General features: G+C 44.8%; 1 protein-coding gene across 1 annotated transcript in view; it reads left to right on the top strand.

Moving 5' to 3' along the window:
- The window catches only part of ABCC12 (ATP binding cassette subfamily C member 12), a 94896-nt gene that overhangs the window by 69083 nt on the left and 9292 nt on the right, over positions 1–16521 (top strand). The window contains 6 exon segments of the mRNA XM_078438553.1: positions 1606–1695; positions 2398–2501; positions 4452–4649; positions 5425–5651; positions 9465–9602; positions 13762–13948. Coding sequence (XP_078294679.1) covers positions 1606–1695; positions 2398–2501; positions 4452–4649; positions 5425–5651; positions 9465–9602; positions 13762–13948 — 944 coding nt within the window.

Below are 16521 nucleotides of genomic sequence, written 5' to 3'. Positions count from 1 at the left end.
GTGACAAATGCATGCATGTTTGGAAAGACAGCATATTTTTATCGCTCTGGAGGCTGCCAAGGCTGAAGTGAGGTACTTGCCATCTCTTTCGTGCCTTCTCAGGAAAGCTCCAGGCTGCCCAGGATGTGAGCGCCTGTGACCAGAGTAAATCCTGTTCCTCTTTTCTTTCTCATCCCCCTTCTCTGGAGGGGAAATCGAACATGTGAAATGCTCTGAAAGTTATAGGAAAGGAGCCAGTTAAAGGTGGCAGTGCCCAGCATGCCTGGCATCAGGGCATTTTTTAAAGCACAGCAAGGTGAACAGAGAATCAGCAACATTCCAGGCTGGGCTGGCAGGCTGCAAGGGGATTTGACCAGTTCCTTTTGTGCTCCAGGATGCTGTTCGTTATGCTCTGCCAACCCACCTGGGCATCTCATTTTACAGGCCCGGGGAGAAACACAACGAAAGTCAGGCTGAACATTTCAAAGAAGCACAAAGGTTCCCAGGCAGAGGGTACAATAGTAACTTTATTCATGGAGGCACATTTGAGGTGTGACAGCTATCCCTCTCAGAACAAGATGCAGTGGGTCTGTGTGCAGGGGCAGCCTCGGGTCTAGCTCTATTTATCTCTGTTTATAAAAGCTACGTATGGTGTAGGATTCTGCTTTGGAGCTGGCATTTTCATGCTTCTCTATGAAGAAGAAGAATGGGATGAGTACTCGGTTCTGACTGCTGGATGTTTAGCCAAACATCCCTATACCTCTGGATGTGGTTTCCATGAGAATTTGATGGTCATTTTCCTTTCCCTTTGGAAAGTGGAGAGGACTTGGGGCAGCCACATGGATGGAATCAGGAGCCCATGCAGTGGCTGACCAAGGAGATGCCCTGGGTTTCTTCTTTGAGGCGTGAGCTTTGAGAAGACAAGAGCCACCTGGTTCCTGGTCACCCTGCAGTAACTGCTGTGGGTGCCTTTAGCACTTCAGCGCATGTAGCCTGACTCCCAGCTGTATTCCTTTGCCCAGGGGCTCTCTCTGGAAACTGCCAGCCTCAGGTCAAGCTAGAAGTGCTGGCAAATTAACCCCCCTGCAGGGAGGAGCCCTCATCCAGTGGCCAATGGGAGTGTAGAAATATCCCAGATCCCTCTGGTCAGGTGAAAACCTGCTCCACACTGGCTCTGACATTTCTCTACATGAGATTAAGCTCCAGTTGTCCACAGGGATCTCTGGCTTGGTGATCCCTTGGTGAGATGCCTTTTTGTTGCTGCATTTCCTTCCCTTTCCTACTCCCTCAAGCTCCTGAATAAGCTGCATGCACTCATACCCTCTTCTTAGAAACAGCTTCTGGAGAACTAGACCACAGCAATCCATATCCCAAGGCTGAGCACATAGTAGGTGCTTAATAAACATTTCTTGAAAGATTGAAAGCCACTTGTCTTACAGGGCTGTGATGAGAAAATAACACGAGAAAAAGTGTGTTGGGAATTTCAAAGCATAGGATAAATGGAAGGAGGGGGTGGAACTGCCGCCCCTTCTGATGGTGGTGTGGGGTATGCAGGAGAGGTGTGCCTGCTCCTCTGGGCTCCTGCCCTACCAGCAGATGACACAGGACTTGTGTCTGTCTCTGTAGTTCCTCTGCACCAGCTCGTCCAGACTGAATCCCCTCAGGAAGGAACCGTGACCTGGAAAACATATCACACGTACATTAAGGCTTCTGGAGGTTTGATATAAAACAACGGGTTTCTTGATTTAATTTGCATTAAAAAAATCCATCCTCAAACTGTTGGGTTCACATTTTATAATTTCCTTGACAATTACTCCTTTTATGCTGGACCCATTTGTCAATGCTTTTATTCCCCACTTCCCCCCATCTCCTCCTCCCCGGGCCTAAAAATCTGAAGTCTGATAATACAGCCTTTTAAATGGAATCACCCTTTATCTCCATTAAAGCTGCCAGATGCTATTTATTGAAACTGAATGAACAGCAGCATGAACCAGCCATGGTTCTTCCGCACCTCGCTGCCTCATGACTGAGTACAGCAGCCATCCGCTCATAGCCTGCCTTCGGTGAAAGATTCCCATCTCAGTGTGCAAATACCTTAAACTTTTATTTCTTGTCTCTCCCCAGCAAGACGGTTTTTTTATTTGTTTGTTTGTTTGAAGAATATCAAGTTGCTTCTATTAAGGTGCATTTGGTGGTTTTTGTCAATATATTGGCAATTTGGACCCATTTTCCAACCAGGTAGAACACATGTCCCAATTGGGGTTCAGGGTCTCAACACCCAGACTTGTGGTAGTAGCCTGGAAGGTGGTTCCCAGGGGCGGGGACCCTGTTCCTGCAGGCTTTGAATTTCCCATCAGGGTTGGACCCACAGCAGACTCCTCCTCTGTAACTCTCTGGACCTCTCCCCTCCTCTTGTAGGGTACCTTCTCTCTCTCTTTGTGGTGTCCCTCTTCCTCCTGATGATCGGTAGCTCTGTCTTCAGCAATTGGTGGCTGGGTCTCTGGCTAGACAAGGGCTCACAGGTGAGTTTCCCTTTGGCCTTGGGGAATGTTGAGTCAGTTGATGGATAGTAGGAACACACACAATGAGCCTGCCACTGCCCCTTTCTATGAAGTTGAGATCAGCTGCCTACACAATTCAAGTCCTGAAATCCCCTTTGATTTTTCAAGACAAGCAGGGCATCTGGATTTCTCTGTGCCACCTTCAGATTTTAAAGGATTAGCTAAGAAGATTGTGGTTGTGCCAGGCAAACTCAGCATGTCTGTGGAGTCATGCCTGTGTAGGACAGAGTCAGTCTTGCAGCCTCCACTGTGAGGCACCTCTCAGGAGGCCCTGGAGGGGCCCAGGGAAACCTAACATGGACTTTAACCTTCCTGCCTCTGAACATATACTGGCATCTTATTGTTGACACTGTGGGTGTCTGAGTGTTCCTTCTCTTTCTGCTCTCCAAAGTCCCTCTACAGAAATGGGATATGCAAAAGCCAGATTTAGTCCCTGGTTGTGCTGCAGAAGCACCGTGTATCTTTCTGAGACACTGGGTATCTGCCACCCAAGACTCTTCTCTAGACTGCAGCCCCACCTGGGAAGGACTGATAAGTCTGCTCTTGCTGGAGCTTGCTAAAAACTCTCCTAGCTTTTGGCCGATGGCTTCTAAGCTTTCCTGGAGCCCCTGGGAATGCTGTGGGTGCATCCTCCAAGTTTACATTTTGGTATAGTGCTGTTGCTATGACAACCAAAGTGAGAAGGCTTTGGGGAGACATAGGCAGGGGAGAAGTCACTACAGCTCTCCTGGAGGTTGGCACAGCTTCCTGGGGTCATTCCCAACGGGAGAAGCCAGTGGGTGCCCTGCACTGTGCAGGAAGAGAGCCATCTCTGGAATATTCCCCCAGATCCTCACTGGCTCATGAAGAGCTCAATGTTTCTGGTCTGGATGGAACCTCCTCCTAGGTGTGGTGCTTCCTCAGTGAGCCAGCACCATTGGCTAATTGAGCATGCAGCAGTGATGGCAGACCCAGGTGTTTGCCTGGCCCCCCCAGACACTGTGGGCACAACCTGATGCATAGTGAAGACTCCTCAGTTCAAGCTGGGCCTTTCATCAATTAGCTCCCTAGGGATGCTTTTGCTTTTATGGGTGTTCATCCATCAGCTGTCACCTCTGGTTTACATTTCCGCTATTGCTGTAATCAGCAAAATGGCATTTAGAAGAAAGATGCTTGTTTGCTCCCCAAAGACAGTCTTGACTTTCAGCACATGGCTCAGAGAAAAATGGAACTGCCAATTTCTAGGGAGGAAGAGATGGCTTCTCCCCAGAAATGTTAGCAAAAATGTGTGTTCTACGCCCCCCACCCCCAGCAGGATGGAGCTGCATGTGGTCTTCTTGAATTTTCCTAGAGTCCTGTGGTTCACCAGTCTCCCTCCTCCCCACCAGAGACTTCAGGGCAGTGGACCAATGCCTTCCAAGGTGCCCCTTAAGGAAAGGAAAGGGAGGGGGTTGTGGAGCTGGTCCACCCTACAGAGAGACCCCCCACAAATCCCTAAAGGTCTGGTGGCTTCTGCCAGGCAGGTTCCTGATACCCTGTCTTGTATGGGCTGCCTGAGGGCTGTTCAGCTAGCCTCTTGGCATCCAGAGTTCCTGTGCTTCTGTAATCTTCCTGGCCCAATATCACCTCTTGTCTCCTGAGGTGTAGCTAGCTTCTGGGACAGAAACTATCTGTCTGCTGTGCCTGCCTGGTTTGTCTGTTTTGCTTTTCCCACTGACTGTGCTGAGACTTATAAATCAGGTACCCCTTGGGGGCTGACCACCCAACAGGAGGACCCATGCAAAGTTCCGAGGCCCTCAGAGGGAAGTGACCTGATTTCTTAGCAATTATGTACCCCTTTTTAATTTCTTCTCTCTGGAAGGATCCTCTGGGAAATTCCCATTTTCCTGACAGTTTACCAATTCTTGGTGCTTCTTCTGTTTTTCTCCAAAGATGACCTGTGGACCCCAGGGCAACAAGAGTGCATGTGAGATTGGCGCAGTCCTGGCAGACACTGGGCAGCATGTGTACCAGTGGGTATACGCAGGGAGTATGGTGTCTGTACTGATGTTTAGTATCATCAAAGTCTTCACCTTCACCAAGACCACACTGATGGCATCCTGCTCATTACACGACCAAGTGTTTGACAAGGTACTGCTCTCAGGGCCTGCAAACGAATCCAGTTTTTCAGTCAATAGCTTTTATTGAGCACCTATGATACATCAGGTACTGAGCTGGGCTCTGGGGACAGACATGATGCTCAAGATGCTTACAGTGATGTCTGGGAAGCTTCCTAATATGTACTATCAATGGTGAAGGCAACTCCAGGGACTGAGGGAATGTGTCATGAGCCCTCAGGCTAAACTAGGGGTGGAGGCAAATGTGGTCAGGAAGGTTTTCCTGAGAGCACTGCATTGGAACAGACATGTACAGGCCAACAGGACATCTCTAGCTCCAAAGACCCCTGAGTACACTGAGGGCCTTAAGAAGTCCTTCTGGCTGCCTTCTCATTCCACTGCAGCAGTAGGCATCAGCCACTATTGCCAGGGCCCTGGACAGAGCCCAGAGGTGTGGCTCATAATTTGAGGGCAGACAGACACAGGGGCACTTGACTTTTTATTGCTCCAGAGCACAAAATCCCACCCTCCTCCAGAGGTACCCCAGGCTGCATCCCAGGCTTGGAGGGAGGCCCAATCTTCAGGGGCTTTCCCTGGGGTTCCACACTGAGGCTGAATCTTTCCCACAATCCCTCTCATTCATGGGGGCCACAAGAATGGGGAGCATCCTCACCTTCCCAGGATGGCCTGGTACACTAGGTTGGGCCCTGGAAAAATGCTCAGGCTGCTCAAAATATCCCAGCCCCAGCAGAGTGGCCAGGCTTTACTAAACTCACACCTCAACGTGGACTCTCTGACTTTATCCACAGATCTTAAAGAGCCCAATGAGCTTCTTTGACACGACTCCCACTGGCAGGCTAATGAACCGTTTTTCCAAGGATATGGATGAGCTGGATGTCAGACTTCCATTTCACGCGGAGAACTTTCTGCAGCAATTTTTTATGGTGCTGTTTATTCTTGTGATATTGGCTGCTGTGTTTCCTGCTGTCCTTTTAGTCCTGGCTGGCCTTGCTGTTGGCTTCTTCATTCTTTTATGGTAGGTCAATGCACTATTTAAAAAGGAGCACATGAAATCTTGACATATTTGGTTAACTCTGCACAATGACTGGGTAGTGTCAGGTGATGCTGAGTCCCTGCTATCTTCTCTGAATGGGGAGGATCATATTGATTTTTAGTGGTGATGAAATGCCAGGTGCTATGCTCAGTGGTCTTGCATACATCTGACATTTTAGTCTCAGAGCAACTCTGAGAGGTGGGCATGAATGGGGAGGTTAAGTCTGTGGTCCTAGGTGAGGAAACTAGTAACCATGCTTGTTGTCTGCTGTTATGCTCTTGACCATGGGGCTCTCTCTGGCATCCTGCTGCTGGAGAAGAGAGGTAAGACCAGTCCTTAGTCACTCTGAGCTTTGGGAACTAGCCCCCACCCTAATCACTGATATGGATAGAGGAAGGCCTCAGGCAGCTAGGCACTGGGGAGTCCTACTGAGGCTGTGCCTCATTTCCACTTCCTCACCCACGTTGGAGGGAAGCAGGAGGGTGGATTGACCCCAGCCTTCAAGGAACCCAGCTCCTCCCTGTTCCTGGAGAGAGTTGGAGTTCTCAGCAGGCAGTGTGGTGGGTATTGTGTAGGGCCAAAGGCTTGGAAATCAGAGAAATTTGCACCAGAGCCCCAGCCCTCCTGCAAAACTAGCTGGAAGACCCTGGGGAAGCCAGAGAAATACTGCAAGCTTGTGTCTTCATCCCTAAAGGTAACCATTAAAATATACATCTCACCTGTGCCAGGGGAGTCTTGTGAGGATCAAATGAGACTGTAGAGCTATAAGTGGCTTACAAATTAGAAAGGGAATACAGTTGACCCTTGAACAACATGGGTTTGAACCACACAGGTCCACTTATATGTGGATTCCATATATATATATATATATATATATATATATATATATATATACAGTACCTTATTATAAATGTATTTTCTCTTCCTAATGATTTTTTAAATAACCCTTTCTCTTCTTTATCTTACTTTATAGTAAGAATATAGTATATAATACATATAAAATATGTGTTAATCAACTGTTTATGTTATCAGTAAGGCATCTAGTCAACAGTAGACTATTAGTAGTTAAGTTTTGGGGGAATCAAAATTGTTATAAGCAGATTTTCAATTGCATGGGGTGGGGTGGGGGTTGATGCCCCATCCCTTGCATTGTTCAAGAGTCAACTACACAGTGTTATAGAAATGTTTCCATAAAATTCAGCAATATGTTTATTCCACTCCTAGATGCACAAAGTCTTGGGTTGGATGCTGAGGGTCTTAAAGAGGGTCCCCTAGTTGTAAGGGATTCAGCTCCCAAATCCTAGACCTGCCTCTACCCATAAGCAAGGTTGTTTTCATCCAGGGACACCATGCTCAGAGCTGAGTTTTTAGAAATATCATTTTGGCCAGTGTGGAGGATGGATGGAGCTATGGAAAGATCAGGACAGAGCTATGGGATGAGAGACTCTTGAAATGTAGGGTCTGAATGAGAGTTGAGACAAGTGGCAGCAGTGGGGACAGAAAAGATTTATGAATCATTTCTGAGATGGTCTTTGGGGTTGGGGAATGGGAAATGCCAAGGATGGGTCCAAGATGGGGAGCGATGTGAAGAGCGATGTGAAGGTGATCTGGGAAGGGAGTGATTTGGGTAATCAAGATTGTGGGCTCACTGTTGGATATTTCAAGTTCGTGGGTCAAGTCCATAGATGGTGCCAACAGATAGTGGGAAAGGAGGGTACAGGGGTGCATCGGGGCTGGAGAGGTGGATTCCGCATCCTTGGCTTCTGTGCAGGAGCTGGTGTGACCTTGGGAACTGGAGCCCTGGGCTCTCTCTTTGTTCTCCCACTGTCCCCTTGGTGACTCCAAGAAAGGTCACATGGCCTCACTGTCCAGCCTCAAGGATTTATTGTGGTGACCAAGTAAAATACTTTCTGCAAGTCCTTTGCAAAGATAAAGCATGTCTTGGACACCGCTTCTTAAAATGGACTCCTTGATTTGGCGTTCATTTTTGTAATCCCTGTGTTTGTCTGACCGTTGTTCCTGTCTGTTCTCCTGTTTTATACTGTTGATTTACTTAGCAAAAGGTTTTTCTCTGCTTTGCACCCCTACTTCTTGCTACAAAGATAGGCCAGACCAGGGCTGGCTGTGACTGAATCACCCAAATATTTCCAACTAACTCACTTGAACTCTGAGCTAATGAAGTTTTCTTTCCTCTTCCCTGGGTTTTAGATGAGAGTCTGGAGGGCAGATTAGACTCACTGTCATGGGCCAGCCTGCCAATGTGCATGCCTGTGGGCAGTAGTCTGGAACTCTGCAGGGTCCTGGAGCTTCAACACCCAGGAGAGGATCACCCTGTGGAAGAGTTTGGTTCTAAAGTCAGCTCCTGAGGCTATGATTCAAAATTACCTTTGAAAATGCCTTCAGAAGACCATGCACTGGAGTTGACACACCAGATTTTCCACCAGAATTGGAACAGATCATTTTTTCTTTGGTTGGGTCCCAGAAAGTGGTTGGCTTGTATTAGAAGCTACACTGTATGAAAATTCCTTGTCTTCAAAGACTGGACCCACATCTCCTGCAGCAAGACCATGCTACAAGATGCACTCAAAACTGAGACCATAGCAAGGAATGGCTTACATTTCTGAGAGACATTTTTCTTTTTCTTACTTTTTTTTGTAGTTTCAAGTTTTTATTTAATTTTTTAAGTTTTTATTTCAAGTTTTTATTTAAATTATTTTATGTATTTAGTTAACGTATAGTGTAATATTAGTTTCAGTAGTAGTGAAACTACTATGTAAGTGTGAAATATGTAAGTGATTCATCACTTACATACAATGCCCAGTGCTCATTACAACAAGTGCACTTCTTAGTACCCATCACCCATTTAACCAATCCCCCATCTACCTCCCCTCCGACAACCCTCAGTTTGTTCTCCATAGTTAACAGTCAGCTTTATGGTTTGACTCCTTTTTTTTTACCCCTCTATATTCATCTGCCTTGCTTCCTAAATTCCACATATGAGTGAAATCATATGGTATTTGTCTTTCTCTGACTGACTCATTTTGCTTAGCATTATACTGTCTAGCTCCATCCATGTCATTGCAAATGGCAAAATCTCATTCTTTTTTATGGCTGAGTAATTATCCATTGTATATATATATATATATATATATATATATATATATATATATATACCACATCTTTATCCATTCATCAGTTGATGGACACTTGAGTTGTTTCCACAGTTTGGCTATTGTAGATAATGCTACTATAAACATTGAGGTGCATATATCCCTTTGATTTAGTATTTTTGTATTCTTTGGGTAAATACCTAGTAGTTCGATTGATGGATCATAGGGTAGTTCTACTTTTAACTTTTTGAGGAACCTCCATACTGTTTTCCAGAGTGGCTGCACCAGTTTGCAGTGTAAGAGGGTTCCCCTTTCTCCGAAACCTTGCCAACATCTGTTTCCTGTGTTGTTAATTTTAGCCATTATGACAGGTGTGAGGTGATATCTCATTGTAGTTTTGATTTGTATTTCCCTGATGATGACTGATGAGCATCTTTTCATGCGTCTGTTGGCCATCTGTATGTCTTTGTGGGGAAAATTTCTATTCATGTCTGAGACACATTTCTGAGACCCCATCTGTCCCTAGGATGGTTTCTCCTAGGGGAGAGTGGCAGGCCAACCCCTTCATCTTAGTTAGATGGCACCGTCTGACTTAAACTTTGTCTTGAGTGCATAGTCGGACCTGCAAGTGCTAAGGGCAAGCCCTCAGAGACCCCACTTTGTAGTCTTCTTGATTTCCCTACAGCATTTTCCATGGAGGAGCCCAGGAGCTCAAGAAGCTGGAGAATATCAGCCGGACTCCCTGGTTCTCCCATATCACTTCATCCATGCAGGGCCTGGGCATCATCCATGCCTATGACAAGAAAGAGGACTGCATTAGCAAGTAAGTACTGCACTGGGCCCCTGCTCCAGGTCTCCCCACTTCACATCTAACCCTGAATGGGAGGTCCTAGGAACAGATGGCCTCTTTGACTCTGAGAAGGGAAGTCTGGGCTGCTGGGGACTCACCATAAGTGAATTGCTGTCAGAATCCAGAAGGAGTACTTTAGGGTACTAAGCCTTTCTTTCTAGTATCTGGGGCCCCAAAAGTGGTGAGTTCATTCAATGACAACCTCAATGTGTGATTTTACATGTTTTACTTTATGCAGTAGAAGTAAAATGTGCACAATTCAGGAAAGTAGGAGAAAGCAGAAAAAAAAAAAAAAAAAAAGAAAAAAGAAAAAAAATCACTCAAAGGTCCCTAACTACATCCTATTAATATTTTTATATATTTCCTTCCAGTCTTTTTTTTAAATTTCTTAAGTATTTATAATCATGTTTGTTTCATTTTATTTTTAAATAACATTTTAAACATTATATATCTTATACAATTTTTTTATTTTTATTTTTTTTTCTATTTTTGAGACACAGAGAGAGAGAGACAGAGAGCAGGGGAGAAAGGCAGAAGGAGAGAGAGAGAATCCTAAGCAGACTTCACACTCAGTGTGGAGGCTGACGTGGGGCTTGACTCTGGGATTCCATGACTCTGGGATCATGACCTGAGCTGAAATCAAGAGGCGGACACTCAACCAACTGAGGCATCCAAGCACCCAGTAAAAATAAAATTTAAAGGCCATATTATATTTCACTTAATGGATACACACCTCTTTTCTTCTTTTTAAAGTGTGGGGACTAGATGAGTAAATTTCTCTGGAGTCTTCCAGCTCCAAAGTTCTAAAACACAGTATAAATTGTATCGACCATGTAGGCTCACTGTAGTAGCAAAGACTTCCAAGTTTTAGGGACTTAACACAATACATATTTATTCTTCTTCAAGTCACAATTTAAAGAGCATCCATAGGGTAGGGGAAAGGGATTTTGTTCCACCTAGGGCTTTTCCATCCTGAGGGCTGTGGGCGGGGGGAGTCTTCTCTATGATCCTCTGTGTCTAACTGGAGGATAAGGTAGGAGAGGTGGGTGCAGGATCCCATGGGAAATTTTTATGGGTTAATTCCAATGAAGATACTTATCATTTCTGCACATTCATTGACCAGATTTCATTCACATGTACTCACCAAACTGCAAGGGAGGCTGAGAAATGTAGTCCAGTTGTGTCCATGGGAGGGAAAAAAATGGAGTTTGGTGAAGCTATAGCAGTGTATGACACATAGGTGTTCCACTTTGTTTTGTTTTATTTTTTTCCATATTTTTCTGCCTTAAAAACCTAACACAAACTTCAAGTTTGGGTCTAATTCTTTTTCTCTCTCTTTTCCCACACTTTGCCACCCAGGGTCTCAGTGTAAACTTGGCATCTCAACTTGCCTTTAGTTCAATCAGTGGCTGTGCTCTTCCTAGTTTAACCTATGTGTCATCTGTAGAGAGTCCTGCATCACACATTGACACTTCCAGTGTCCTGATCATGAGGAAAGGCTCCTGTCCATAGAATTACTCAACTTACTCATGACAAACAAAACAGATACAAGGTTTGTCTTCTTGCAGATTTTTGTCCAAGGTTTCCAAGGGAATCCTACAGGGCAGCTGAGTCCTACATGATTGATGGGGTCCGCTTCTTTTTAATACTTTCTTTCCTGTCATGGACTTTCCAGAGGGCTTGGGCTTCTGACATGTATTGCTTAAAAATTTTTTTTTTAAATGTTTTATTTACTTTTGAGAGACAGAGAGACAGGGTACGAGTGGGGGAGGGGCAGAGAGAGAGGGAGACACAGAATCCAAAGCAGGCTCCAGGCTCTGAGCTGTCAGCACAGAGCCCAATGCAGGGCTCAAACCCATGAACTGCGAGATCATGACCTAAGCCAAAGTCGGACGCTTAACCAACTGAGCCACCCAGGCACCCCTGACATGTATTGCTTTTTAAACAAAGCCTTGGGGTCAAATTCCAATTTGATCCCAGCCTTCTGTTTCTTTTGTTCCTGTGCAATCTGACCAACCACACAGATAAGACCTCAGATGACTTCTAAGTCACTTAAACCATCATCTGAATTTGTAAGCTTTATAGCTGTAGGATAGAAACACCATGGTATTTGGAAGAATATTTTAACTAAGCTCTGGGGAAAATAACTTTGAGAGAAACAGAAGGGGGAGGGTGCTACAGGCCCAGCATGGTTGGTCAGAGGTGCTTCTAGACAGAGTCTTTGGAGGATCATTGGAACAGGATGAAGCAGCAATGACCAGAGATGTTCATGACTGTGCCAGCGAGGGGTTTAAACATTGAAACCCCTTTCCCAATAGGTCAAGGGAACCTTCAGTGGCAGTTGAATCTGATATCTCTCATGGTTAGTTGTTAGTTCAGCCCACTCAAAATTTCAGTCTGGGTCAAGTTGACCCTTGAGCCATGCAGGTTTAGTGGCATCAACCCCCCCACACAGTTGAAAATATACATATAACTTTTGACTCCCCTCATACTTAACTACTAATAGCTTACTATACCAATGATATAAACAGTTGGTTAACACATATTTTGTATGTCATATGTATTATATACTATATCTTTACAATAAAGAACACTAGAGAAAGAAAATGTTATTAATAAAATCATAAGGAAGAGAAAATACATTTACAATATTGCATTGTATTTATTGAAAAACATCCATGTGTAAGTAGACCTGTGTAGTTCAAACCCACGTTATTCAAGGGCCAACTGTATTCCCTCCCTACACACCCAGAGGCTTGGAGTAGTAATACTGTGCTGTGTGTATGTGTCAGGTGGAGGGGGAGGGCAGGTGTGCTACTGGGAAGCCTTTGGTCTATTCTTTTAAACATTTTCTCCTTTTTCTCTGAGCCTGGTTCCCTGAGGCTGGTGCAGAGGAATGAAGTGAGGGAGGACACATTATCAGGTTATTCTCTCCTTCCTGATGCTCATTTCTGCCATTCCAGCAAATTGTGCAGATGTGGTGTGGCAAGGTGGAGGCTCCAACAGGACCAAGTCCATGGCAGTTCTGCTAGGCATTGCTCATGGGCAAGATCTGCGTGGGTCTTCCAGAGAGCTCTTCCTGTGAAGCCTTCCACTGCATTCCCCTGATCTGGGGCCTCTCTGCCTCATGCTGATGGATACTGCATTAAGACTACAGCACCGAAAGTCATCTTCTCTCTGTACCCTCAACTCTAGGAACTGCAGGATTGAGCAGGATCTGCCTTCCATGCATCTAGGGAATGAGAAACTCCAGGGGGGTCTTGCCCTCATCCTTAGCAGTGTCATTTCTCCATCCCTCTGCCCAGTGTCCTTTTTCTTTTTGGCTCAGTGGATACACAACAGGGGTTACAAGTTGTCAGTTTTTTTCTTCTGGAGGAGACCCCCAGCAACGGCCTTGAATCTTCTCTCTCTGATTTGATGAGGGGAACCAAGCATCCTTCTTTCCCTTCTCAACCATCACACACACTGATTCTCCCTAAAGGCATCCTCTGCCAAAATCAGCCCTTACCCTTTTATAGATCAAGGGGCTAACTGTCAATTCCACATGGCCTTTAAGGGAGTGGCTGAATCCAAAATAGAAGTCTTTTGAAGGTAGAGCATGAGATACTGAGCACCTTTTTTTCTCAGCTGTGGGTTCTAGTTGTCAGTTCTGGGAAAGAGAGAAAAAGCCCACTCAGCACAATGCTGCTACATAGGATTTCTCAAAAAATGTGCATATCAAAGATGCCTATGGTGGCAGATTTTAAAGAGTATTGATGGATATATGCGTGTCTTTGTAAGAGTCTTATGTAAGAGTGCATTAGCTCTTGATTAAAAATTCCTCTTTGTGGAGCCTGGGTGGCTCAGTCAGTTGAGCATTTGACTCTTGATTCTGGCTCAGATCATGATCCCAGTGTTATGGGATTGAGCCCCATGTCAGTCTCTGTGCTCAGCATGTATCCCACTTAAGATTCTCCCTCTCTCTCCCTCTGCCCTTCTCCCCCACTTGCATATGCACACTCTCTCTCACTCTTTCTAAAATAAAGAAAAAGAAAAAGAAAAAAAATCCCCTTGTCTTAATTTTCTGGTAACCCTAACCCTAGCTCTGTGGAAGTACAACTGACTCCTGTTTTGTATGATTTTTTAATTTTAGGTTTAAGATGCTAAATGATGAAAATTCCAGCCACCTCCTGTACTTTAACTGTGCTCTCAGGTGGTTTGCTCTAAGAATGGATGTCTTCATGAACATTGTCACCTTCATCGTGGCCTTGTTGGTGACTCTGAGCTTCTCCTCAATTAGTGCTTCATCCAAAGGCTTGTCTTTGTCTTACATCATCCAGGTAACACCTCGTATAAAGTTAGGTTTGGCCTGGAGGCTCTGGCATAGGGTATTACTAGGGAGGATGGATGTAAGAGAAGATCCAACTCAAATGGATGCAACAAACAGAGCTTACTGGTTCACATCACTAAAAGGCATGACAGTTGTGTGGGCTTCAGGAATAGTTGGATCATAGCCCCTGGCTTTGTCCTTGTTCTGTGATGACTTCCTTCATGGTTGTACAATGGTGACTGGCATTCTCTGAGAGCTGCAACAGGAAGGAAGGAGGAAGAAAGCTTTTTGTACCCTAGTCACGGAGCAAAAGCCCTGAGCTTTATTCTTACTGGATTAGTTTAGGCATCCCGGAACAAATTAGTGCCTGGATAGAATTGGGATGATTGGCTTAGGTCAAGGGATGGAGTCACACACCATCCTATCCCCAAGTCACAGAACTGTCCCATAAAAGAGATCAGGAAAAGGATGCTGGAGAGGCAGCCATGATGTCTATGACAAATAATACTGACTTCTCTTTTTGTTTGCTTTGGTATTTTTCTTTTGAAGAAAATAACAGTAATAGGAAAATAATAGTAATACAGAATAATAATAATAATAATCAGGAAATACATGCCATTTGGGGTACTATTGTAAGTCATGTATGTGAATTAATTCATTTATTCCCACAACAATTGATGAGATAGTTTCTGCCATAGTCCTCACCTTATACATGATAAAACTTAGGCTTAGAGAGATTTGTCCAACATCACACACTTGTCATGTGTTAGAGCTAGGGTTTGAACCTAGGTCATCTGGGTCTGATACCTATCTGAGTGTGAATCTTGAGTGTATGTGTGTGTATGTGTTGGCCTAAGGATAAAGTGTCCAGCTACATCTGGTTGGGAGAAAGATGAGGACTGGTAAACAGATGGGTCTATAGACAGACTACTGATCAGTATTTCTGTGGCTCCTTCTCACACCTGGAGCCTGTCTGAGTTCTGCTAGATAGAAATCTCTGTAAGCCCTGACAACACATTCTGCCTCCTTTCTATTAAAAGGCTCTTCTTCCCCTTTCCATCTTCCATAAATCTGTGACTTCTTCGTTCAGTGCTATCTCTTCCCAACCCTCTTGCCCTTAAAGTTCTATTCCTTTTTTAAAATCTCTCTGATATCATTTTAATGGCATTTTAGGAAGGGGGAAGAACAAAAATATATTCTCAGATCTTTATCTTAAGTGGGAAAAAATGAATTTTTCTTGGGTAGCCAGTTTCCCTCATTGATGGATGTTTTTATTTGTTGTTGCCTAGTAAGATATAAAGCAGATGATATTGAATAGATTCCTTTACTTGGTCCAAGTGAAACAGCTTTCCTCAACTGAGGGCATGCTTTTGGGGGATATCATCAGCTTTCCGTGAGATTGTTTTCAAATATTCCTGTAAGACTGGAGAATTTGCACACACTAGATCTAAGGGTACACTTCTCTAGCTGACTTTGGGGTTTTGCTGAACATTAGCCCCCTTTGGAGAACACAAAATCCGAATGACAGAGCTTCCATTGAGAACAGAGGAGACTCCCTAGATGGATGAGAAATTGGTGTAAAGTCCCACAGAGCAGAAAGTGAATGTAAATTGACATCACATAACATCATGGAGGAGAATGAGCACTTACTGGGCCAGCACTGTGCTGCGGGGGAGTTCTTAACTTCTGGAGGACTTCCCAGGGACTTAAAGGGATGATACCCTTGAATTTAATAAAATGCACATAAGCCCTTTTTAAGGGCAAGGTTCATTCATTCATTCACCAGATAGCCACTGAGAATCTACTGTGAGCCAGGAATTCTGCTAGGTGCTGTGGATTCAGCAGCAAACAATCTGGACAGGTCTTGTTCTCATAGAGTTTATGGGATAAAAAGAGATATAACATGGGACAGAATAAATAAGTGCACAAGCAAATAAGTGAGAAGGTTTCAGAAATTGTTTGTTATGAAGATAATAAAACAGGGTAATGTGACTGTCAATGGGGAAGCAACATGAGATTCTATAGTCAGAGGAGAACTCTGCTAGGAGGTGACTTCCAAGCTGGTCCATGAATGACAAAGAACCAGCCAAATAAGATGGAAGGGAGGATGCTTCAGGCTGAGAGGCCAGAGCAAGGCTTGGGGTAGGTAGGAGCTGGGTGCATTTGAGGCATTCAGAAGGTCATGTAGCTTGAGCAGAGTAGAAAATAAGGTCTGAGGTGTTGGCGGGGAGAGACTATGTAAGGCTTTGTCAGCCATGGAATATAAGGTTGCTTTTATATAAGGGCTGGATGATCCTCTTTGTGAGAGGCTGTGCTATATGTTATAGGATGTTAGCCTCCATGATCTCTAACTAGGAAATCCCAGTAGAACCTCCCTCCTCTAAGGTTGTGACAACCACAAGTTTCTTTAGACATTGCTAAATGTCTCCTGAAGGGCATAATCACCCAGGTCAAGAGCCACTGCTCTAAGAGAAATAGAAAGCCAGTGGTGTGTGTTAAGCAGGCAGGCAACAAGGGAGCCGTGCAAAGGGTGTGGACCTACACCACTGCCCCCTGCCATTTACCTGCTTGGGCCACACTGCC

The sequence above is a fragment of the Panthera onca genome, chromosome E2 (assembly GCF_046562875.1).
Source record: "Panthera onca isolate mPanOnc1 chromosome E2, mPanOnc1 haplotype 2, whole genome shotgun sequence".
In the NCBI taxonomy this organism is placed as follows: Eukaryota; Metazoa; Chordata; class Mammalia; order Carnivora; family Felidae; genus Panthera; species Panthera onca.
Note: the sequence above shows the minus strand (reverse complement) of the source record. Positions and strands in the feature narration are given on the sequence as shown.